We start from the raw sequence: 23,432 nt of genomic DNA, 5'->3' as shown, positions 1-23,432 counted from the left end.
CCCCTTGCTATTGGCTAAATGAGCTGTCAATCATATAAGAACAACCCGGCACCGCCTTGCCACGCTTCTGATTGGTTAAAACCACCGCCAATCACATCACTGCGCGGTCTCATTCGTTAAGGTATTGCTCCCGCCTTTCCCCGCCTCATATTGGCCGCGCCGCCCGTCACTCACCCTTAGCGCGGCGCTGATTGGCGGTGGCGCCGCTGAAGGGCGGGAGCCGCCGTGTGGCGGAGCCGGAGCGGGCCCGGGCCCGGCGGGGCGGGCGGAGCGGGGCGGGAGCAGCGGAGCGGCCGCGGCCGAGCCGCCCCGGGGCCGCCATGGAGGACGGAGTTTACGGTGAGGCCGCTGAGGGCGGCGGGGCCGGGCGGGAACCGCGGCGGGATCGGGGCGGGCACCGGGGCCGGGCGGGAAAATCGTGAGGGGAACGTGAGGGGAAAAGGGGGTGGGGGGGGTGGGGGATTTCGTGAGGCGCCGGCCAATGGCGGGGCGAGGAGCGGTCACGTGATGGGCGCGGCGGGAAAATGGGGAGGGGTGGGTCACGTGGGTGGGCGGGGCAAATAATGGAGGGTGGAGTCAGCATTCAATGAGGGGCGATACGACCACGCCTACTTTGATTTGGCCACGCCCCCTTATACTAAACCACGCCCCTCTAGTAGACCACGCCTTGTGTGTTTCAAGCCTACTCGCATATGCAAATGAGGCCACACCCCTTTGGGTGAGCCAGGTGTTATTGGGAAGGCCACGCCCCTTTAGGTCAGACCTTTGTATGAAAAAGGGGCGTGGCCAGTGAGAGGGTAAGGTGGTGATATTTGAATGAAGGGGCGGGGCTTGTTCGGGAGGGGGCGTGGTCAAGGAAAGTGCACCAAGTGTGGTCATTAAGGTGTGGGTGTGGTCAGTTGTGCAATGGGCGTGGCCAGGGAGATGTGGGCGTGGTCAGGGATCTGTGGGCGTGGTCAATGATCCAAATCTCCCAGAGTGGAGTTCCTGGGGTGGCTCCAGGTGTGCCCAGGTGTGATGTGGGCGTGGTCTCGGACCTGTGGGCGTGGCCTGGGTTCAAAATCTCCCAGAATGGAGCTCTAGGGGGGGATCCCCTGGCGCTGGCTCTGTACCCAGGTGTGATGTGGGCGTGGTCAGCGCGATGTGGGTGTGGCCAGGCATCCAAATCCCCCAGGCTGGAGCTCCTGGGGTGGGTCCTGGTGGGCTTGGGCAGTGCTCAGGTGTACCCAGGTGTGATGTGGGCGTGGTCTGGGACCAGTGGGCGTGGTCAGTGTGATGTGGGCATGGCCAGGGATCCAAATCCCCCAGGCTGGAGTTCCTGGGGTGGGTCCTGGTGGGCTCAGGCAGTGCCCAGGTGTACCCAGGTGTACCCAAGTGTGATGTGGGCGTGGTCAGCGCGATGTGGGCGTGGCCAGGGATCCAAATCCCCCAGGCTGGAGTTCCTGGGGTGGGTCCTGGTGGGCTTGGGCAGTACCCAGGCGTACCCAGCTGTACCCAGGTGTGATGTGGGCGTGGTCTGGGACCTGTGGGCGTGGCCAGGGATCCAACTCCCCTCAGAGTGGAGTTCCTGGGGTTGGGTCCTGGTGGGCTCAGGCAGGGCCCAGGTGTACCCAGGTGTACCCAGGTGTGATGTGGGCGTGGTCAGAGAGCTGTGGGCGTGGCCAGGGATCCAACTCCCTTCAGAGCGGAGTTCCTGGGGTGGGTCCTGGTGGGCTCAGGCAGGGCCCAGGTGTACCCAGGTGTACCCAGGTGTGATGTGGGCGTGGTCAGCGCGATGTGGGCGTGGCCAGGGATCCAACTCCCTTCAGAGCGGAGTTCTGGGGTTGGGTCCTGGTGGGCTCGGGCAGGGCCCAGGCGTATCCAGGTGTACCAGGGATGTTCCCAGCTGTGCCCAGGTGTGCCCAGGTGTACCCAGGCATACCCAGCTGTACCCAGCTGTGGCCAGCTGTGGCCAGCGGTGGCGGCTCAGGCCCGGCCATGTCCCCAGTGCCCCCGGACCTGTCCCCGGAGGAGCGGCGGGAGCTGGAGTCCATCCGGCGCCGCAAGCAGGAGCTGCTGGGGGAGATCCAGCGCCTGCGGGACGAGCTCAGCGAGGCCATCAGCGAGGTCGAGGGGCTGGAGGCCAACGAGGGCAGGTCAGGCACCCCAAACCAGCCCCAAAATATCCTGAAATAGTCCTAAAAATATCCCCAAAATATCCTGAAATAGTCCTAAAAATATCCCCAAAATAGTCCCAAAATAACCCCAAAATATCCTGAAATAGTCCTAAAAATATCCCCAAAATATCCTGAAATAGTCCCAAAAATATCCCCAAAATATCCCAAAAATAGCTCCAAAATATCCTGAAACAGTCCCAAAAATATCCCCAAAATAGTCCCAAAATATCCCCAAAATATCCTGAAACAGTCCCAAAAATATCCCCAAAATATCCCAAAAATAGCTCAAAAATATACCAAAAATAGCTCAAAAATAGCTCAAAAATATCCCAAAAATAGCTCCAAAATATCCCAAAAATAGCTCCAAAATATTCCAAATTTATTAAAAAAAAAAAAAGCTGCAAAATAGCCCCAACTATTCCCAAAAATATCCCCAAAATATCCTGAAACAGTCCCAAAAATATCCCCAAAGTAGTCCCAAAAAATACCTTGAAAATATTCAAAATTTATTCAAAAAACCAGCTGCAAAATAGCCCCAACTATTCCCAAAACTGTCCCCAAAATAGTCGCAAAAATATCCCCAAAATAGTCTCAAAAAAAGCTCCAAAATATCCCAAAAAATAGCTCCAAAATATTCCAGATTTATCCCAAAAATATCCCAAAAATAGTCCCAAAAAATACCTCAAAAATATTCAAAATTTATTCAAAAAAACAGCTGCAAAATAGCCCCAACTATTCCCAAAAATATCCCCAAAATATCCTGAAATAGTCCCAAAAATATCCCCAAAATTTTCCCAGTTTTGACCCCAAATTTCCCAAAAATTCCCCCAAAATTCCCTCAAATTCCCCTCAAAAAATTCCCTGAAAATTCCCATTTTGACCCCAAATTCCTTGAAAATTCCCCCAAAAATCCCCTGGAAAATTTCCAAAAATTTCCCCCAAACTCCCCCATCAAATTCCCATTTTTGACCCCAAATTTCCCAAAAATTCCCCCCAAATTCCCCAAAAAATTCCCTCAAAATCCCCTCAAAAATTTCCCATTTTTGACCCCAAAATTCCCAAAAATTCCCCCAAAGTTCCCCAAAAATCCCCTGGAAAATTCCCAAAAAATTCCCCCAAAATTTCCCCGGAAAATTTCCAAAAATTTCCCTTCAATCCCCAAAATTTCCCCAAAACTCCCCCATCAAATTCCCCAAAAATTCCCCCCAAAATTCCCCCCAAATTCCATCAAATCCCCCCAAAATTCCCAAAAAATTCCCGCAAATTGCCCAAAATTCCCTCAAAAATGCCCAGAAAATTCCCATTTTGACCCCAAATTTCTTGAAAATTCCCCCAAAAAATTCCCCCAAAAATCTTCTGGAAAATTCCCCAGAAATTCCCCCCAAAATTCCCATTTTTGACCCCAAATTTCCCAAAAATTCCCTCAAAAAATTCCCTGAAAATTCCCATTTTTAACCCCAAATTTCCCAAAAATTCCTACAAAATTCCAAAAAATTCCTTCAAATTCCCCAAAATCCCCTCAAAAAATTCCCTGAAAATTCCCATTTTGACCCCAAATTTCTTGAAAATTCCCCCAAAATTCCGAAAAAAAATCCCAAAAAATTCCCCCAAAATTTCCCCGGAAAATTCCCAAAATTTCCCCAAAACTCCCCCATCAAATTCCCATTTTTGACCCCAAATTTCCCAAAAATCCCCTCTGAAAATTCCCATTTTTAACCCCAAATTTCCCAAAAATTCCCCCAAAATTCCGAAAAAAATTCCCAAAAAATTCCCCCAAAATTTCCCCACAACTCCCCCATCAAATTCCCCAAAAATTTCCCCAAAATTCCCATTTTTGACCCCAAATTTCCCAAAAATTCCCCCAAAATTCCCTCAAATTCCCCAAAATTTTCCCAAAATTCCCCAAAATTCCCAAAATTCCCAAAGTTTTTTGGGATTTCCAGCAAGACGCTGCAGCGGAACCGCAAGATGGGGATGGGCCGCAAGAAATTCAACATGGACCCGAAAAAGGTCAGGGAAATTTGGGAATTTGGGGAAATTTGGGGAAATTTGGGAATTTTGGGGGAATTTTTGAGGGATTTAGGGGGAAATTTGGGAAATTTGGGGGAAAATTGGGAAATTTGGGGGAAATTTGGGAATTTTGGGGGGAATTTTTGGGAATTTTGAGGGATTTTTTTTTAATTTTTCGGGGAATTTTGGGGGGAATTTTGGGTAAAATTTTAGGAATTTTGGGGGAATATTTGGGAATTTTTGGGGGAATTTTGAGGGAATCTTTGGGGGGAAGTTTTGGGAATTTTTAGGGAATTTTTTGAGGGATTTAGGGGGAAAATTGGGAATTTTGGGGGGAATTTTTGGGAATTTTGAGAGATTTTTTTAATTTTTCAGGAAGTTTTGGGGGGAATTTTAGGAATTTTGGGGGAATATTTGAGAATTTTTTTGGAATTTTTGGGGGAATTTTTGGGATTTTTAGGAAGAATTTGGGGAAATTTTGGGGAGAATTTTTTGAATTTTGGGAAAGTTTTTGGGAATTTTTAGGGAACTTTTTTGAGGGATTTAGGGGGAAAATTGGGAATTTTGGGGGGAATTTTTGGGAATTTTGAGGGATTTTTTTTAATTTATCGGGGAATTTTGGGTAAAATTTTAGGAATTTTGGGGGAATATTTGGGAATTTTTTTGGAATTTTTGGGGGAATTTTTGGGAATTTCGGGGAGAATTTTTTGGAATTTTGGGGAGAATTTTTTGATTTTTTGGGGGAATTTTTGGGAATTTTTAGGGAACTTTTTTGAGGGATTTAGGGGGAAAATTGGGAATTTTGGGGGGAATTTTTGGGAATTTTGAGGGATTTTTTTTTAATTTTCCGGGGAATTTTGGGGGAATATTTGGGAATTTTTTTTTAATTTTGGGGGGAATTTTTGGGAATTTTGGGGAGAATTTTTTGGAATTTTGGGGAAGTTTTTGGGAATTTTTAGGGAACTTTTTTGAGGGATTTAGGGGGAAATTTGGGGATTTTGGGGGGAATTTTTGGGAATTTTGAGGGATTTTTTTTTAATTTATCAGGGAATTTTGGGGGGAATTTTGGGGGAATTTTTGGGAGTTTTGGGAACAATTTGGGGGAATTTTGGGGAGAATTTTTTGGAATTTTGGGGAAGTTTTTGGGAATTTTTAGGGAATTTTTCTGAGGGATTTAGGGGGAAAATTGGGAATTTTGGGGGGAATTTTTGGGGGAATTTTGGTGGTTTTTGGGTGGGAATTTTGGGTGGGAATTTTGGGGGTTTCGGGTGGGAATTTTGGGGGGGAATTTTGGGGTTTTTGGGTGGGAATTTTGGGTGGGAATTTTGGGGTTTTTGGGTGGGAATTTTGGGGTTTTTGGGTGGGAATTTTGGGGTTTTCGGGTGGGAATTTTGAGGTTTTTGGGTGGGAATTTCGGGTGGGAATTTTGGGGTTTTCGGGTGGGAATTTTGGGGGTTTTGGGTGGGATTTTTTGGGTGGGAATTTTGAGGTTTTTGAGTGGGAATTTTGGGTGGGAATTTTGGGGGATTTTTGGGTGGGAATTTTGGGGTTTTTGGGTGGGAATTTTGGGGGATTTTGGGTGGGAATTTTGGGGTTTTCAGGTGGGAATTTTGAGGTTTTGGGGTGGGAATTTTGGGGTTTTTGGGTGGGAATTTTGGGGGATTTTTGGGTGGGAATTTTGGGGGTTTTGGGTGGGAATTTTGGGGGATTTTTGGGTGGGAATTTTGGGTGGGAATTTTGAGGTTTTGGGTGGGAATTTTGGGGTTTTTGGGTGGGAATTTTGGGGTTTTTGGGTGGGAATTTTGGGGTTTTTGGGTGGGAATTTTGGGTGGGAATTTTGGGGTTTTTGGGTGGGAATTTTGGGGTTTTTGGGTGGGAATTTTGGGGTTTTTGGGTGGGAATTTTGGGGTTTTTGGGTGGGAATTTGGGTGGGAATTTTGAGGTTTTTGGGTGGGAATTTTGGGGTTTTCAGGTGGGAATTTTGGGGTTTTTGGGTGGGAATTTGGGTGGGAATTTTGAGGTTTTCGGGTGGGAATTTTGGGGTTTTTGGGTGGGAATTTCGGGTGGGAATTTTGGGGTTTTTGGGTAGGAATTTTGGGGTTTTTGGGTGGGAATTTTGGGTGGGAATTTTGAGGTTTTTGGGTAGGAATTTTGGGGTTTTTGGGTGGGAATTTTGGGTGGGAATTTTGGGGTTTTTGGGTGGGATTTTTTGGGTGGGAATTTTGGGGTTTTTGGGCAGGTTTGGATTTCGGGAATGTTGGGTTTCCCAGGGGATCCAGTTCCTGGTGGAGCAGGAGCTGCTCCGGCACACGGCCGAGGACATCGCCCGCTTCCTCTACAAGGGAGAGGGGCTGAACAAAACTGCAATAGGAGATTACCTGGGGGAGAGGTGGGACTGGGACGGACTGGGACAGACTGGGAGGGACTGGGAGGGGATTGGGAGGGACTGGGAGGGACTGAACAAAACAGCCATAGGAGATTACCTGGGGGAGAGGTGGGACTGGGATGGACTGGGACGGACTGGGAGGGGTTAAAGAGGGACTGGGAGGGACTGGGAGGGACTGGGACGGACTGGGAGGGGACTGGGGGGGATTGGGAGGGACTGGGACAGACTGGGACAGACTGGGAGGGACTGGGAGGAACTGGGAGGGACTGGGAGGGATTGGGAGGGACTGGGATAAACTGGGAGGGACTGGGAGGGACTGGGAGGGGATTGGGAGAGACAGGGAGGGACTGGGAGGGACTGGGAGGGGACTGGGACAGACTGAGAGGGGACTGGGAGGGGATTGGAAGGGGTTAGAGGGGGACTGGAAGGGACTGGGAAGGGACTGGGAGGGGTTAAAGGGGGACTGGGAGCAACTGGGAGGGACTGGGAGAGGATTGGGGGAGACTGGGAGGGACTGGGACAAACTGGGAGGGACTGGGAGGGAACTGGGAGGGGCTGAACAAAACTGCCATAGGAGATTACCTGGGGGAGAGGTGGGACTGGGACGGACTGGGAGGGACTGGGGGGAACTGGGACAGACTGGGAGGGACTGGGAGAGGATTGGGAGGGACTGGGAGGGGTTAAAGGGGGACTGGGAGGGACTGGAAGAGGATTGGGGGAGACTGGGACCCACTGGGACAAACTGGGAGGGACCGGGAGGGGATTGGGAGGGACTGGGAGGGATTAAAGAGGGACTGGGAGGGACAGGGAGGGACTGAGAGCAACTGGGATGGGACTGGGAGGGACTGGGACAGAATTGGGGGAGACTGGGAGGGGATTGGGAGCAACTGGGAAGGACTGGGAGAGGATTGGGGGAGACTGGGAGCAACTGGGAGGGGTTAGAGGGGGACTGGGAGAGACTGGGAGGGACTGGGACAGGATTGGGGGAGACTGGGAGTAACTGGGAGAGACTGGGATGGGTTAAAGGGGGACTGGGACAGACTGGGAGGGACTGGGAGGGGACTGGGAGGGGACTGGGAGGGGAAAAGAAGGGACTGGGAGCGACTGGGAGGGGTTAAAGGGGGACTGGGATCAACTGGGAGGGACTGGGAGAGGATTGGGGGAGACTGGGAGTAACTGGGCGAGACTGGGAAGGGTTAAAGGGGGACTGGGACAGACTGGGAGGGACTGGGAGGGGTTAGAGGGCGACTGGGAGAGATTGGAGAGCAATGATTGACAGCCAATGGGCGGGGCTTATTACAATCTGAGGGCGTGGCCAAGCCAGGACCCAGCATGATTGACAGGGGGTGGGCGTGTCTTGCCGGTGGATGTGGGCGCGGCCAGGGATGATTGACAGCGGCTGGACTGGGCTGTTGCATGGGTGAATAAGGAGGTGGGTGTGACCAGGGATGATTGACAGGTGTTGGACTGGTAAATGGGTGAAAGATGGAGTGGGCGTGGTCACGGATGATTGACAGGGGCTGGACGGAGCAGTTCAATGGGTGAATGATGGAGTGGGCGTGGCCGGGGATGATTGACATGGGCTGGACTGGGCTGTTACATGGATGATTAACAGAATGGGCGTGGCCAGGTGTGATTGACAGCCCGGCTCCGCCCCTCAGGGAGGAGTTTAACCTGGGCGTCCTCCACGCCTTCGTGGACCTGCACGAGTTCACCGACCTCAACCTGGTGCAGGCGCTCAGGTGGGGACACCTGGGACACACCTGGGGACACCTGGGACACACCTGGGACACACCTGGGGACACCTGGGACACACCTGGGACACACCTGGGGACAGCTTGGACACACCTGGGACACACCTGGCGATACCTGAGGGAGGGTGGGGCACACCTGGGGACACCTGGGATACACCTGGGGATGATGGGGACTCACCTGGGGACATCTCAGACACACCTGGGGACATCTCAGACACACCTGGGACACACCTGGGACACACCTGGGACACCTGGGGGGGCTCCCAGGTGGACCTGAGGCTTCCCAGGTGAGTTTCAGGTAATTCCAGGGGATTTTTTGGGGAATTTTCCAGGTGTTTCAGGTAATTCCAGGTGTGTTCCAGGTAACCCCAGGTGTGTTCCAGGTAACCCCAGGTGTTTGTTTCCGGAATGTTCCAGGCAGTTCCTGTGGAGTTTCCGGCTGCCGGGGGAGGCGCAGAAAATCGATCGCATGATGGAGGCGTTCGCGCAGCGCTACTGCCTGTGCAACCCGGGGGTGTTCACCTGTACAGGTAACACAGCTGGGCACAGCTGGATACAGCTGGGGTATCACTGACACACCTGGGCTATCACTGACACACCTGGGCTATCACTGACACACCCAGCGCTACTGCCTGTGCAACCCGGGGGTGTTCACCTGTACAGGTAACACAGCTGGGCACACCTGGGCACAGCTGGATACACCTGGGGTATCACTGACACACCTGGGGTATCACTGACACACCTGGGCACACCTGGGGTATCACTGACACACCTGGGGTATCACTGACACGCCCAGCGCTACTGCCTGTGCAACCCGGGGGTGTTCACCTGTACAGGTGAGAACAGCTGGGCACAGCTGGATACACCTGGGGTATCACTGACACACCTGGGGTATCACTGACACGCCCAGCGCTACTGCCTGTGCAACCCGGGGGTGTTCACCTGTACAGGTGAGAACAGCTGGGCACAGCTGGATACACCTGGGGTATCACTGACACACCTGGGTACAGCCCTGACACACCTGGGGCATCACTGACACACCCAGCGCTGCTGCCTGTGCAACCTGGGGGTGTTCACCTGTACAGGTGAGAACAGCTGGGCACAGCTGGATACACCTGGGGTATCACTGACACACCTGGGGTATCACTGACACACCTGGGGTATCACTGACACGCGCAGCGCTACTGCCTGTGCAACCCGGGGGTGTTCACCTGTACAGGTAACACAGCTGGGCACAGCTGGGCACAGCTGGGTACACCTGGGGTATCACTGACACACCTGGGCACACCTGGGCACACCTGGGGTATCACTGACACACCCAGCGCTGCTGCCTGTGCAACCTGGGGGTGTTCACCTGTACAGGTGGCACAGCTGGGGTGACTCAGGATCACACCTGGGTGGCACAAACACACCTGGGTGACACAGGGACACAATTGGGGGACACAGGGACACAATTGGGGGACACAGGGCCACACCTGGTCAGGTTAGGAGCTCACCTGTCCCACCTGGGACACACCTGGGTGGCACAAACACACCTGGGGTGACACAGGATCACACCTGGGTGACACTGGGTCACACCTGGGTGGCACAGGGCCACACCTGAGCTCACCTGGACACACCTGGGGTGACACAGGGACACACCTGGGGTGACACAAACACACCTGTGTGACACAGGGACACAATTGGGTGGGACAAGGACACAATTGGGTGACAGAGGGACACCATTGGGTGACAGAGGGACACCATTGGGTGACACAGGGACACACCTGGCCGGGTTAGGAGCTCACCTGTCCCACCTGGGCACACCTGGGCGACACAGGATCACACCTGGGTGACACAGGGCCACACCTGGGGTGACTCAGGGACACAATTGGGTGACACAGGGCCACACCTGGCCGGGTTAGGAGCACACCTGGGGTGACACAAACACACCTGGGGTGACTCAGGATCACACCTGGGTGACACAGGGCCACACCTGGGTGACGCAGGGCCACAATTTGGGGACACAGGGACACACCTGGACACACCTGGCTGGGTTAGGAGCTCACCTGTCCCACCTGGACACACCTGGGCTGACACAGGGTGACACCTGAGTGACACAGGGACACAATTGGGTGACACAAACACACCTGGGGTGACTCAGGATCACACCTGGGTGACACAAACACACCTGGGTGACACAGGGCCACAATTGGGTGGCACAGGGACACACCTGGCCGGGTTAGGAGCTCACCTGTCCCACCTGGGCACACCTGGGGTGACACAGGATCACACCTGGGTGACACAGGGACACAATTGGGTGGGACAAGGACACAATTGGGTGACACAAACACACCTGAGGTGACTCAGGATCACACCTGGGGTGACACAGGGCCACACCTGGGTGGCACAGGGCCACACCTGGCCGGGTTAGGAGCTCACCTGTGTCTCCCCTGTGTCCCTGGCGTGTCGCTGGCGTGTCAGACACGTGTTACGTGCTCTCCTTCGCCGTGATCATGCTCAACACGAGCCTGCACAACCCCAACGTGCGGGACAAGCCCTCGGCCGAGCGCTTCGTGGCCATGAACCGCGGCATCAACGACGGCGGCGACCTGCCCGAGGAGCTGCTCAGGGTGGGCGGGGCCGGGGCGGGGCCGGGGCGGGGTCAGGGGGCGGGGCTCAGGTGTGGGAGGCAAAGTTTGGGGAGAAAAAGGTGAAATTTGGGGGAAAAAAGGTGAAAAAATGGGGATTTTGGGAGTATCAATGATGGGGGTGATCTGCCCGAGGAGCTGCTCAGGGTGGGCGGGGCCGGGGCGGGGCCTGGGCGGGGTCAGGGGGCGGGGTCAGGTGTGGGCGGCAAAGTTTGGGGCAAAATTTAGGGAGAAAAAGGTGAAAAAATGGGGATTTTAGAGGGGGTATCAGTGATGGGGGCGACCTGCCCGAGGAGCTGCTCAGGGTGGGCGGGGCCTGGGCGGGGCCTGGGAGGGGCTCGGGGGCGGGGTCAGGTGTGGGAGGCAAAGTTTGGGGAGAAAAAAGGTGAAATTTGGGTGAAAAAAGGTGAAAAAATGGGGATTTTGGGGGTGACCTGCCCGAGGAGCTGCTCTGGGTGGGCGGGGCCGGGGCGGGGCTCGGGGGCGGGGTCAGGTGTGGGGGGCAAAGTTTGGGGGAAAAAAGGTGAAAAAATGGCCCAAAAATCCCAAAAAAATCCCCCCAAATTCCCAAATTCTCCCTAAAATCCCCCCCCCCAAATATTCCCAAATTTCCCCTCAATTCCCCAAATTTCCCCCCAAATCCCCCACATTCTTCTGTAATTCCCCCCAAAAATTCCCCCAAAAATCCACAAAAAATTCCAAAAAATCCCCAAATTTTCCCCTAAAATCTCTCATAATTCCCCCAAAAATTCCCCGAAAATTCCCCAAAAAATCCCCCCAAATTTCCCCTCAATTCGCCATAATTCCCCCGAAAAATTCCGCCAAAAATCCCAAAAAAAATCCCCCAAAATCCCCCCAAATTTCCCCCCAAAATTCCCCCAAATATTCCAAAAAATCCCCAAAATTCCCTCCAAAATCCCCCCCAAAATCCCCCCAAATTTCCCCTCAATTCCCCATAATTCCCCCCTAAAATTCCCCCAAAAATCCGCAAAAATCCCAAAAAATCCCCAAATTTTCCCCAAAATCCCCCCAAATTTCCCCTCAATTCCCCATAATTCCACCCAAAAATCCCCAAATTTTCCCCCAAATCCCCAAATTTGCCCAAATTTGCCCGAATTTCCCCCAAATCCCAGAACCTGTACGAGAGCATCCGCTCGGAGCCCTTCAAGATCCCCGAGGACGACGGCAACGACCTCACCCACACCTTCTTCAACCCCGACCGCGAGGGCTGGCTGCTCAAGCTGGGTAAGCCCCGCCCACCGCGCCCGGGCCACGCCCACCAAGTCTGGGCCACGCCCCCAACAGGCCACGCCCCAAAAATCCCGCTCAAATTACTCAAAAATTCAAATTTTTAGGCATTTTTTAAGGTTTTATGGGGATTGAATGTGGCTAAAAGTGGGTGGGGCGTGACTCAGGCCACGCCCACCAGACCCAGGCCACGCCCACCATGTCTGGGCCACGCCCTCACCAGGCCACGCCAAAAAATCCCACTCAAATTACTCAAAATTCCTATTTTTGGGCATTATTTAAGGTTTTATGGGGATAAAGTGGGTGGGACACAGCCATGGCCACGCCCACCACACCCAGGCCACGCCCACCACAGCCTCACCAGGCCACGCCCAAAAAATCCGACTCTAATTGCTCCAAAATCCAAATTTTTGGGCATTTTTTGACCATTTATGGAGTTAAAGTGGGTGGGACACAGCCCTGACCACGCCCACATCACCCAGGCCCCGCCCACTACACCTGGGCCACGCCCTCACCAGGCCACGCCCAAAAAATCCCACTCAAATTACTCCAAAATTCCCATTTTTGGGCATTATTTAAGGTTTTATGGGTTTAAAGTGGGTGGGACACTGCCCTGGCCACGCCCACTTCACTTGGCCACACCCCCTCACCTGGCCACGCCCCCTCTCAGTTCCCCCCCAGTCTCTCCCAGTTTGGTTTTGCTGAATTTTAATGAATTTTTTTCTCTTTCTTTCTTTTCTTCCCCGGATATTCCCAAAATTCTCCAAAATTCCCCCAAAATTCCCCAAATTCCCCCCAAAATTGGCAAAATCCTCACAAAATCCCCCCAAAATTCTTCGAATTTCCCTAAATTCCCTCCCCAAATCCTCCCAAAATTCCCAAATTTTCCCTAAATCTCCCCAAAATTGCCCCAAATTTTACCAAAATTCCCAAATTTCTGCCCCTCCCCCCCCCCCGGTGCTGCCTTTGGGACCCCCCAGGAGGTGAGTGCAGGGCTGGGGGAGGGGCAACGCTTGGGACCCCCCAAAATCCCCCAAATTTGCCCCAAATCTCCCCAAATATTTCCAAAATTCCCTCAACCTCCCCCAAAAATCCAGCAGATTTCCCTGAAATTCCCCTAAAATTCCGATTTCCCCCAAAATTCCCCCAAATACCCCAAAATCCTGAAGATTTCCCCCAAAATGCCCCAAATTTCCCCCCAATTTCCCCCCAAAAATCCCAGGTTTCCCCCAAAATTCCCCCCAAAATTTTGGAATTTCCCCAAATTTCCCAAAATCCCCCAGATTTCCCCCCCAAATCCCCTGAATTCTCCCAAAAATCCCAGGTTTCCCCCAAAATTCCCCCCAAATTTTTGGAATTTCCCCGATTTTCCCAAAATCCCCCAAATTTCCCCCCAAAATCCTGAAGATTTCCCCCAAAATCCCCCAAATGCTCCCCAAAATCCCCTGAATTCTCCCAAAATCTCTCCCAAAATCCCCCAAAATTCCCCCCAAAAATCCCAGGTTTGCCCCAAATTTTTGCAATTTGCCCAAATTTCCCAAAATCCCCCAAATTTCCCTCCAAAATCCCCTCAGATTCCCCCAAAATCCCCCAAATTTCCCCCCAAATTCCCCCCAAATTTTTGAAATTTCCCCCAAAATCCCCTGAATTCTCCCAAAATCCCCCCTAAATCCCCCCAAAAATCCCAGGTTTCCCCCAAAATTCCCCCCAAATTTTGGAAATTTGCCCAAAATCGCCCAAATTTGCCCCAAATCCCCTCGCAGGCGGGCGGGTGAAGACGTGGAAGCGCCGTTGGTTCATCCTGACCGACAACTGCCTCTACTACTTCGAGTACACCACGGTGAGAGACCCAAAATCCCCAAAATTCACCCCAAAAATCCCAAATTCCACCTTGGGAGCACCAAAATCCCCCAAAACCACCCAAAAATCTGCCCCAAAACCATCAAAAATTGAGCCAAAATCCCCCAAAATTCACCCCAAAATCCCAAATCTGCCTCTACCACTTCGAGTACACCACGGTGAGAGCCCCAAAATATCCCAAAAACCCCAAAATTCACCCCAAAAATCCCCCAAAAATCCCAAATTCCACCTTGGGAGCACCAAAATCCCCCAAAAACATCAAAAAATTGAGCCAAAATCCCCCAAAATCCACCCAAATTCACCCCAAAATCCCAAATCTGCCTCTACTACTTTGAGTACACCACGGTGAGAGCCCAAAAATATCCCAAAAACCCCAAAATTCACCCCAAAATATCCCAAAATTCACCCCAAATTCACCCCAAAAACCCCAAATTCCACCTTGGGAGCACCAAAATCCCCCAAAAACATCAAAATTTGAGCCCAAATCACCCAAAATTCACCCAAAATTTACCCCAAAATCCCAAATCTGCCTCTACTGCTTCGAGTACACCACGGTGAGAGCCCCAAAATCCCCAAAATTCACCCCAAAATATCCCAAAATTCACCCCAAATTCACCCCAAAAACCCCAAATTCCACCTTGGGAGCCCCAAAATCCCCCAAAAACATCAAAATTTGAGCCAAAATCCCCCAAAATCCACCCAAATTCACCCCAAAATCCCAAATCTGCCTCTACTACTTCGAGTGCACCACGGTGAGAGCCCCAAAATCCCCAAAATTCACCCCAAATTCACCCCAAAAACCCCAAATTCCACCTTGGGAGCACCAAAATCCCCCAAAACTGCCCCAAAATCCCCCAAAAATGCCGAAAATTTGAGCCAAAATCACCCAAAATTCACCCAAAATCCACCCCAAAATCCCAAATCTGCCTCTACTACTTTGAGTACACCACGGTGAGAGCCCCAAAATATCCCAAAAACCCCAAAATTCACCCCAAAAATCCCCCAAAAATCCCAAATTCCACCCTGGGAGCACCAAAATCCCCCAAAACCGCCCTAAAATACCCCAAAAATGCAAAAAATCTGCCCCAAAAATCTCAAAATTTACCCCAAAATCCCAAATCTGCCTCTACTACTTCGAGTACACCACGGTGAGAGCCCCAAAAATCCCAAAAACCCCAAAATTCACCCCAAAAATCCCAAATTCCACCTTGGGAACCCCAAAATCCCCCAAAACTGCCCCAAAATCCCCCAAAAATGCCGAAAATTTGAGCCAAAATCCCCCAAAATTCACCCAAAAATCCCAAATCTGCCTCTACTACTTTGAGTACACCACGGTGAGAGCCCAAAATCCCAAAATCCCCAAAATTCACCCCAAAAATCCCCAAATTCACCCCAAAAATCCCAAATTCCACCTTGGGAACCCCCAAATCCCCCAAAAACATCAAAAATTGAGCCAAAATCACCCAAAATTCACCCCAAAATATCCCCAAAACACCCCAAAAATTTTGAAAAAATTCCCCAAATTCCCCCAAAATTGCCAAAAATTCTCAACATTTCCCCCAAAATTCCCCAAAATTTCTGGAATTTTTGGGGTTCCAGGACAAGGAGCCCAGGGGATCATCCCTGAGGTGGAATTTGCCCAAAATTCACCCAAAATTGCCCAAATTTTTTGGAATTTCTGGAATTTCTGGGGTTTCAGGACAAGGAACCCCAGGGAATCATCCCTGAGGTGGAATCTGCCCCAAAATGCCCCAAATTTACCCAAAATTGCCCAAATTTTGTGGAATTTCTGGGGTTTCAGGACCAGGAGCCCCAGGGAATCATCCCTGAGGTGGAATTTGCCCCAAAATGCCCCAAATTCCCCCAAAATTGCCCAAATTTTGTGGAATTTCTGGGGTTTCAGGACAAGGAGCCCCATGGGATCATCCCCGAGGTGGAATCTGCCCCAAATTCCCCCAAAATTGCCCAAATTTTTTGGAATTTCTGGAATTTTTGGGGTTCCAGGACAAGGAGCCCCTGGGAATCATCCCTGAGGTGGAATTTGCCCCAAAATGCCCCAAATTCCCCCAAAATTGCCCAAATTTCCCCAGAGAAATCCCCAAATTCACCAGAAATTGCCAAAAATTCTCAAAATTTCCAAAAATTTCCCCAAAAATCCCCAAATTTTCTGGAATTTCTGGGGTTTCAGGACAAGGAACCACAGGGGATCATCCCCGAGGTGGAATTTGCCCCAAATTGCCCCAAAATTGCCCAAATTTTGTGGAATTTTTGGGATTTCAGGATAAGGAGCCCAGGGGATCATCCCTGAGGTGGAATCTGCCCCAAATTTACCCAAAATTGCCCAAATTTTGTGGAATTTCTGGGGTTTCAGGACAAGGAACCACAGGGGATCATCCCTGAGGTGGAATCTGCCCCAAATTCAGCCCAAAATTGCCCAAATTTTGTGGAATTTTTGGGATTTCAGGATAAGGAGCCCAGGGGATCATCCCTGAGGTGGAATTTGCCCCAAATTCACCCAAAATTGCCCAAATTTTCTGGAATTTTTGGGGTTCCAGGACAAGGAGCCGCGGGGAATCATCCCCCTGGAGAACCTGAGCATCCGCGAGGTGGAGGATCCGCGCAAACCGGTGAGAGACAGCCCCAAAAATGGCCAAAAATAACCCAAAAATGCCCCAAATCACCCCAAAATCACCCAAAAAATGGACCAAAAATGGCCCAAAATCACCCCAAAAATGGGCCAAAAATCATCTCAAAAATGGCCCAAAAATCATCTCAAAATCACCCCAAAAATGGCCCAAAACACCCCAAAAATGGCCCAAAATCATCTCAAAAATCACCCCAAAAATGGCCCAAAAACCACCCCAAAAATGGCCCCAAATCACCCCAAAAATGGCCCAAAATCACCCCAAAAATCACCCAAAAATCACCCTAAAAATGGCCCAAAAATCACCCCAAAAATGGCCCAAAATCAACCTAAAAATCACCCCAAAAACCACCCTAAAAATGGCCCAAAATCACCCCAAAAATCACCCCAAAAATGGCCGAAAATCACCCCAAAAATGGCCCAAAATCACCCCAAAAATGGTCCAAAAATGGCCCAAAATCACCCCAAAAATCACCCTAAAAATCACCAAAAATCATCTCAAAAATTACCCCAAAATGGCCCAAAATCACCCCCAAAATCACCCTAAGAACCACCAAAAATAATCTCAAAAATCACCCCAAAATCACCGTAAAAATGGCCCAAAATCACCCAAAAAATCACCCTAAAAATCACCAAAAATCACCCCAAAAATCACCCCAAAAATGACTCTAAAAATGGCCGAAAAACACCCCAAAAATGGCCAAAAATCACCCCACAAATGGCCTAAAATTACCCCAAAAATGGACCAAAAATGGCCCAAAATCACCCCAAAAATCACCAAAAAATCACCCTAAAAATGGCCCAAAAATGGCCCAAAATCACCCCACAAATGGCCCAAAATCACCCTAAAAATGGCCAAAGATCACCTCAAAAATCACCCCAAAAATGGCCCAAAATCACCCCAAAATCACCCTAAAAATGGCCCCAAATCACCCCAAAATCACCCTAAAAATGGCCCCAAATCACCCCAGATTTCCCAAACTGGTTTATACTGGTCTGAACTGGTTCCTACTGGTCTGAACTGGTTTTTAACCCTTTCCAGACCATTTTCAAGTCCCCAAATCTCCCCTTTTTCCCCCCTTTTTCCCCCATTTTTCCCCTTTTCCCGCCCCATTTTCGCTCCAGATTTTCCCAATTTTCCCCAAACTGGTTTATACTGGTCTGAACTGGTTCTTACTGGTCCAAACTGGTTCCTACTGGTTTTTAACCCTTCCTAGACCATGTTAAGGTCCCAAAATCTCCCCATTTTTCCCCCCTTTTCCCCCCTTTTTCCCCCATTTTCCCCCATTTTTCCCGCCCCGTTTTCGCTCCAGACTTTCCCAATTTTCCCCAAACTGGTCTCTACTGGTTTTTACTGGTTTATACTGGTCTGTACTGGTTTTTAACCCCTTCCACACCATTTTCAAGTCCCCAAACCTCCCCATTTCCCCCGTTTTTCCCCCGTTTTTCCCCCGTTTTTCCCCCATTTTTTCCTGCCCTGTTTTCACTCCAGATTTTCCCAATTTTCCCCAAACTGGTTTCTACTGGTCTGAACTGGTTTTTAACCCTTTCCAGACCATTTTCAAGTCCCCATTTGCCCCCATTTTTCCCCCTTTTCCTGCCCCATTTTTCCCCTTTTCCTGCCCCATTTTCCCCTTTTCCTGCCCCGTTTTCGTTCCAATTTTTTCCAGTTTTTCCCAATTCTCCCCAAACTGGTTCTTACTGGTTTTTACTGGTTTCCCTGCTTTTCCCAGCACTGTTTCGAGCTCTACATCCCCAACACCAAGGGGCAGCTGATGGAACCCCCAAAATTCCCAAATTTCCTCCCTCTACTGCTCCAAACTGGTCTGAACTGGTTTTTAACCCTTTCCACACCATTTCAAAGTCCCCATTTCCCGCCCCATTTTTGTTCCAGATTTTCCCAATTTTCCCCAAACTGGTCCCTACTGGTCCAAACTGGTCCCTACTGGTCCAAACTGGTCCCTACTGGTTTTTAACCCCTTCCACACCATTCTAAAGCCCCAAAATCTCCCAGAATTTCCCCCTTTTCCCCCCATTTTCCCCTTTTCCCACCCCGATTTCGTTCCAGTTTTTTCCAATTTTCCCCAAACTGGTTTGCACTGGTCTGAACTGGTTTATACTGGTTCTTACTGGTCTAAACTGGTTCCTACTGGTTTTTAACCCTTCCTAGACCATGTTAAGGTCCCAAAATCTCCCCTTTTTCCCCCATTTTTCCCCCCTTTTCCCCCCATTTTTCCCCTTTTCCCGCCCCGTTTTCGCTCCAGACTTTCCCAATTTTCCCCAAACTGGTCTCTACTGGTTTTTACTGGTTTATACTGGTCTGTACTGGTTTTTAACCCCTTCCACACCATTTTCAAGTCCCCAAATCTCCCCATTTTCCCCCATTTTTCCCCTTTTCCCGCCCCATTTTCACTCCAGATTTTCCCAATTTTCCCCAAACTGGTTCATACTGGTCTGAACTGGTCCAAACTGGTCCCTACTGATTTTTAACCCTTTCCACACCATTTCAAAGTCCCCATTTGCCCCCATTTTTTCCCCTTTTCCTGCCCCGTTTTCGTTCCAATTTTTTCCAGATTTTCCCAAACTGGTTTTTACTGGTTCTTACTGGTTTTTACTGGTTTTCCCAGCACTGTTTCGAGCTCTACATCCCCAACAACAAGGGGCAGCTGATCAAGGCCTGCAAGACGGAGGCGGACGGGCGGGTGGTGGAGGGGAACCACGTCGTGTACAGGATCTCGGCCCCCACGCGCGAGCAGAAGGAGGAGTGGATCAAATCCATCCAGTGAGGAGGGGAAAATATTCCAGAATGTTCCCTAAAAATCCTGGGAATTGTCCCTGGAATAACCAGGGGGTGGAATAATGGGAGGTTTTGGGGTTAAAATGGGATTTTTTGGGGTTAAAATGGGAATTTTAGGCACTAAAATGTGAATTTTTGGGATTAAATGTGAATTTTTTGGGGTTTTTGGGGATCAAATCCATCCAGTGAGGGGGGGAAAATATTCCAGAATGTTCCCAAAATCCTGGGAATTGTCCCCAGAATGGTCAGGGGTGGAATAATGGGATTTTACAGGGTTAAAATGGGATTTTTTGGGTTAAAATGGGAATTTTTGGGGTTAAATCTGACCTGTAAGGGCAAAACTGCAGGAAAAAATTTCCCGAAAATTTCCTGAAAAAATTCCCCGAAAATTCCCAAAAATTCAGGAATTGTCCAAAAAATATTTGGGGGTTGATAAATGGGGGTTTGGGGGAGTTTAAATGGGATTATTTGGGGTTAAAATGGGAATTTTTGGGGGTTTTTGGGGGATCAAATCCATCCAGTGAGGGACAAAATATTCCCCAAAAATTCTAAAAAATTCCTAAAAATTCCCTGGAAAAAATTGGGGGTTGATAAAGGGGGGTTTGGGGGGGGTTAAAATGGGAATTTTTGGGGTTAAAATGGGAATTTTTGGGGTTAAAATGGGAATTTTTTGGCACTAAATTGGGAATTTTTGGGGTTAAATCTGACCGGTGAGGGCAAAACTCCGGGAAAAAATTCCCCAAAAAATTCCCAAAAAAAATCCCAATAATTTCCTGAAAATTCCAAAAAAATTCGCAAAAATTCAGGAATTGTGGAAAAAATATTTGGGGGTTGATAAAGGGGGGTTTGGGGGAGTTTAAATGGGATTTTTTGGGGTTAAAATGGGAATTTTTTGGCACTAAATTGGGAATTTTTTGGCACTAAATTGGGAATTTTTGGGGTTAAATCTGACCGGTGAGGGCAAAACTCCTGGGAAAAAATTCCCCAAAAAAATCCCAAAAAATTCCCAATAAATTCCCCAAAAAATTGCCCAAAAAATTCCCAAAAATTCCCAAAAAATTCCCCAAAAATTCCCAAATTTCCCGGCAGGGCTGCGGTGAGCGTGGATCCCTTCTACGAGATGCTGGCGGCGCGGAAAAAGCGAATTTCGGTCAAGAAAAAGCCGGAAAATCCCTAAAAAAACCCCAAAATTTCCCCCAAAAAACAAAAAACCCCAAAGGGGGCGGGACCCCCGGAATTCCCACCTGGAACCTCCCAAAAATTCCCCAAAAAAATTTGGGGGAAATTCCCCAAAAATTCCTCCGGACTGGGAAAGGACCAAGAGGCTCCGGGAGCCCCAGAATTGCCCAAATTTCACCCCCCGGAATCCAAAAATTCCAAAATTCCCCCAAAATTTCACCCTGGGAGTCCCAAAATTCCCAAAATTTCACCCTGGGAGTCCCAAAATTTCCTTTGAGAGCCCCAAAATTCCGAAAATTTCATCATGGGAACCCCGGAATTGCAAAAATATCCAAAATTTCACCCCAAATTTCCCAAATTTTCATCCCTGGAACCCCAAAATTCTTCAAATTTCTACCCTGGAAGTCCCAGAATTCCCAAAATTCCAGCCCTGGAGCCCCAAAATTCCCCCAAAACCCCAAAATTATCATTGGGAATTTCAAAATTCCCAAAATTTCATCCCTGGGAGCCCCAAAATTCCTCCTGAAATCCCCAAAAGTCCCCAAAATTCCCCCCAGGAATCCCAAAATCCGCCCAAAATTCCCCAAATTCCCTCCAAAAATTCCCAAAATTGCCCCCAAAATCCCCCCTGGGAGCCCCTAAATTCCCTTTGGGAACCCCAAATTCTTCCCCAAAATCCCCTAAAATTCCCCAAATTTCTCCCAAAATTCCCTTTGGAAGCCCCGAAATTCCCAAAATTTCCCCCGTGGGAATCCCAAAATCACCGCAAAATTCCCCAAAATCCCCAAAATTCCTCCAAAAATTCCCCCAAATTCCCTTTGGAAGTCCCAAAATTCCCCAAAATCCCCAAATTTCCCCAAAATTTGGGAATTTTCCCCCAGTTTGGGGCTCCGGGGGGGTCCCGGCCCCTCCCTCCCCCCCCCCCTTTATTTATGGACCCCCAAAATAAAAAACCCAAAACTGCGAAAATTCCGGAATTTTCTTTGGGAATTCGGGAGGGGTTGGGGATGGGGGGGGAATTGGGGAAATTTGGGAAAATTTGGGGAATTTTGGAGGAATTTGGGGTCAATTTTGGGGGGATTTGGGGGGAATTTGGAGCCAATTTGGGGGAATTTTGGAGGAATTTGGGGTCAATTTTGGGGTCAATTTTGGGGGAGTTTGGAGCCAATTTTGGGGGAGTTTGGGGCTTTTTGGGGGAAATTTGGGGCAATTTTGGGGGGAATTTTTGGGGGGTTTGAAGCCAATTTTTGGAAATTTGGGAGGGGGAAACTTGGGGTGAATTTTGTGGAGATTTGGAGCCGACTCTGGGGGAAAATTTGGGGCAAATTTTGGGGAGTTTGGGGCCAATTTTGGGGGAATTTGGGGGCAAATTTGGGGCAATTTTTATGAGGGTTTTAAGAGAATTTTGGGGGAATTTTAGGGCAAATTTTGGGGGAGTTTGGGGCCGATTTTGAGGGGAAAATTTTGGGGAATTTTGGGGCAAAATTGGGGCAATTTTTGGGAGGATTTGAAGACAATTTTGGGGGAGTCTGGGGCCAATTTTGAGGGGAAATTTTGGACAATTTTGGAGCAAATTTGGGGCAATTTTTGGGAGGGTTTGAAGACAATTTTGGGGGAATTTTAGGGCAAATTTTGGGGGAGTTTGGGGTCGATTTTGAGAGGAAAAGTTTGGGGAATTTTGCGGCAAATTTGGGGTATTTTTTGGGAGGGTTTGACAACAATTTTGGGGGAATTTTGGGGCCGATTTTGAGGGGCAAATTTGGGGCAATTTTTGGGAGGGTTTAAAGACAATTTTGGGGCAAATTTTGGGGGAGTTTGGGGCCGATTTTGAGGGGAAAAGTTTGGGGAATTTTGCAGCAAATTTGGGGCAATTTTTGAGAGGGTTTAAAGACAATTTTAGGGGAATTTTGGGGCCGATTTTGGGGAAGTTTTGGTGGGAATTCGGGGGGGGGAAAGTAGTCCCACCCGGTGCTGGGAGCGCGGAAGGCGAACACGCGCAGGGATATCGGGTGGGGCTGTGCAGCGTCCCGCGCTGCGGAGGGATCTCTCGGTGATGCGGCCGTGCCCGGCCCCTCAAGCCCCGGCAGCGGCACAGCCGCGGAAGGATACACGCGAGCCGCTGCAGTTTCCGCCCGCTGTGGCGCCCCCTCCGGACCCCGGTGGCGGCGGAATCGGCGTGCCCGGGCACGGGAATGGCGGCCGTGGCCATACAGCGGCACGGGGCGCCCCGGAACCGGGACCGCGCTGCACCAAAACTGCGGCCAAAGCCATGAGGGGAGGGAAATGGCGGCGGGGCCGGGCAAATAAAACTGCGCATGCGCGCGGCTGATCCCGGAAGCGGCGCGGAGTTGTAGCAACTGCGCATGCGCGTTGCGTCGCTACGGCGACGTGAGGGAGCCAAAATGGCGGCGGCGACGGCGGGCGGGGGGGGGGGGGGTGCAGGAGGCGGCGGAGCTGCAGGAACGGGAGCCGGGGCCGCGGCTACGGCCGCGGGAGGGAGCGCCGGGACGGCCGCGGCTGCGGGAGGCGGCGGAGCCGCTCAATGCCGCAGCGCTGAAGCGGGAGGGCTGCGGGGGGAAGGCGCGGCTCGGCAGCAGCGGCGGCGGCAGGAGCGGGGAAGCGACCACGGGCGGCGGCGGCGGCGGAGCGGCCCCGGCAGCGGGAGATGATCCCGGGGGGGTGGCGGGAGGCGGGAGGGGCGGCGGGGCGGCCATGGCGAGCTGCGGCGGGCCGGTCGGGCGGCCGGAGCGCGGCGTGCGGCCGCTGGG

General features: G+C 50.6%; 1 protein-coding gene across 5 annotated transcripts; it reads left to right on the top strand.

Annotated features, from left to right (window-relative positions):
• The first annotated feature begins 182 nt into the window (after window positions 1–182).
• CYTH2 (cytohesin 2) lies at window positions 183–21,114 on the top strand. 5 transcript variants are annotated; one of them, XR_011678060.1, is made up of 13 exons: window positions 1,598–1,895; window positions 1,946–2,135; window positions 4,100–4,166; window positions 6,437–6,555; window positions 8,214–8,294; window positions 8,724–8,836; window positions 10,770–10,918; window positions 12,070–12,182; window positions 13,946–14,024; window positions 16,600–16,671; window positions 19,316–19,470; window positions 20,575–20,891; window positions 20,945–21,114. XR_011678060.1 is itself a non-coding variant. In XM_071420603.1 (12 exons), the coding sequence occupies exons 1-12, from the start codon at window positions 321–323 to the stop codon at window positions 20,660–20,662; spliced, it is 1,203 nt and encodes a 400-aa protein (XP_071276704.1). In that variant the 5' UTR covers window positions 183–320; the 3' UTR covers window positions 20,663–21,114. The 5 variants fall into 5 exon arrangements, 4 of the variants coding, with proteins under 4 accessions (XP_071276704.1, XP_071276703.1, XP_071276706.1 ...); XM_071420603.1 differs by lacking the exon at window positions 1,598–1,895 and adding an exon at window positions 183–339 and having other exon boundaries at window positions 1,988–2,135; window positions 20,575–21,114; XM_071420602.1 differs by having other exon boundaries at window positions 1,588–1,895; window positions 20,575–21,114.
• Window positions 21,115–23,432: the final 2,318 nt, after the last annotated feature.

The sequence above is a fragment of the Agelaius tricolor genome, unplaced genomic scaffold (assembly GCF_023055355.1).
Source record: "Agelaius tricolor isolate 1412-34295 unplaced genomic scaffold, bAgeTri1.0.p SCAF_153, whole genome shotgun sequence".
Taxonomy (NCBI): domain Eukaryota; kingdom Metazoa; phylum Chordata; class Aves; order Passeriformes; family Icteridae; genus Agelaius; species Agelaius tricolor.
The sequence above is the reverse complement of the archived record's forward strand: the minus strand, read 5'-3'. Positions and strand labels throughout refer to the sequence as shown.

Bases quoted from the DNA above. Each gene is read 5' to 3' on its own strand.
- CYTH2 (XM_071420602.1), top strand. From the start codon at position 1,775: ATGTGGGCGTGGCCAGGGATCCAACTCCCTTCAGAGCGGAGTTCTGGG. The intron at 8,295-8,723 runs GTGGGGACACCT...GGAATGTTCCAG, and splicing joins AACCTGGTGCAGGCGCTCAG to GCAGTTCCTGTGGAGTTTCC. The intron at 12,183-13,945 runs TAAGCCCCGCCC...AAATCCCCTCGC, and splicing joins GGCTGGCTGCTCAAGCTGGG to AGGCGGGCGGGTGAAGACGT.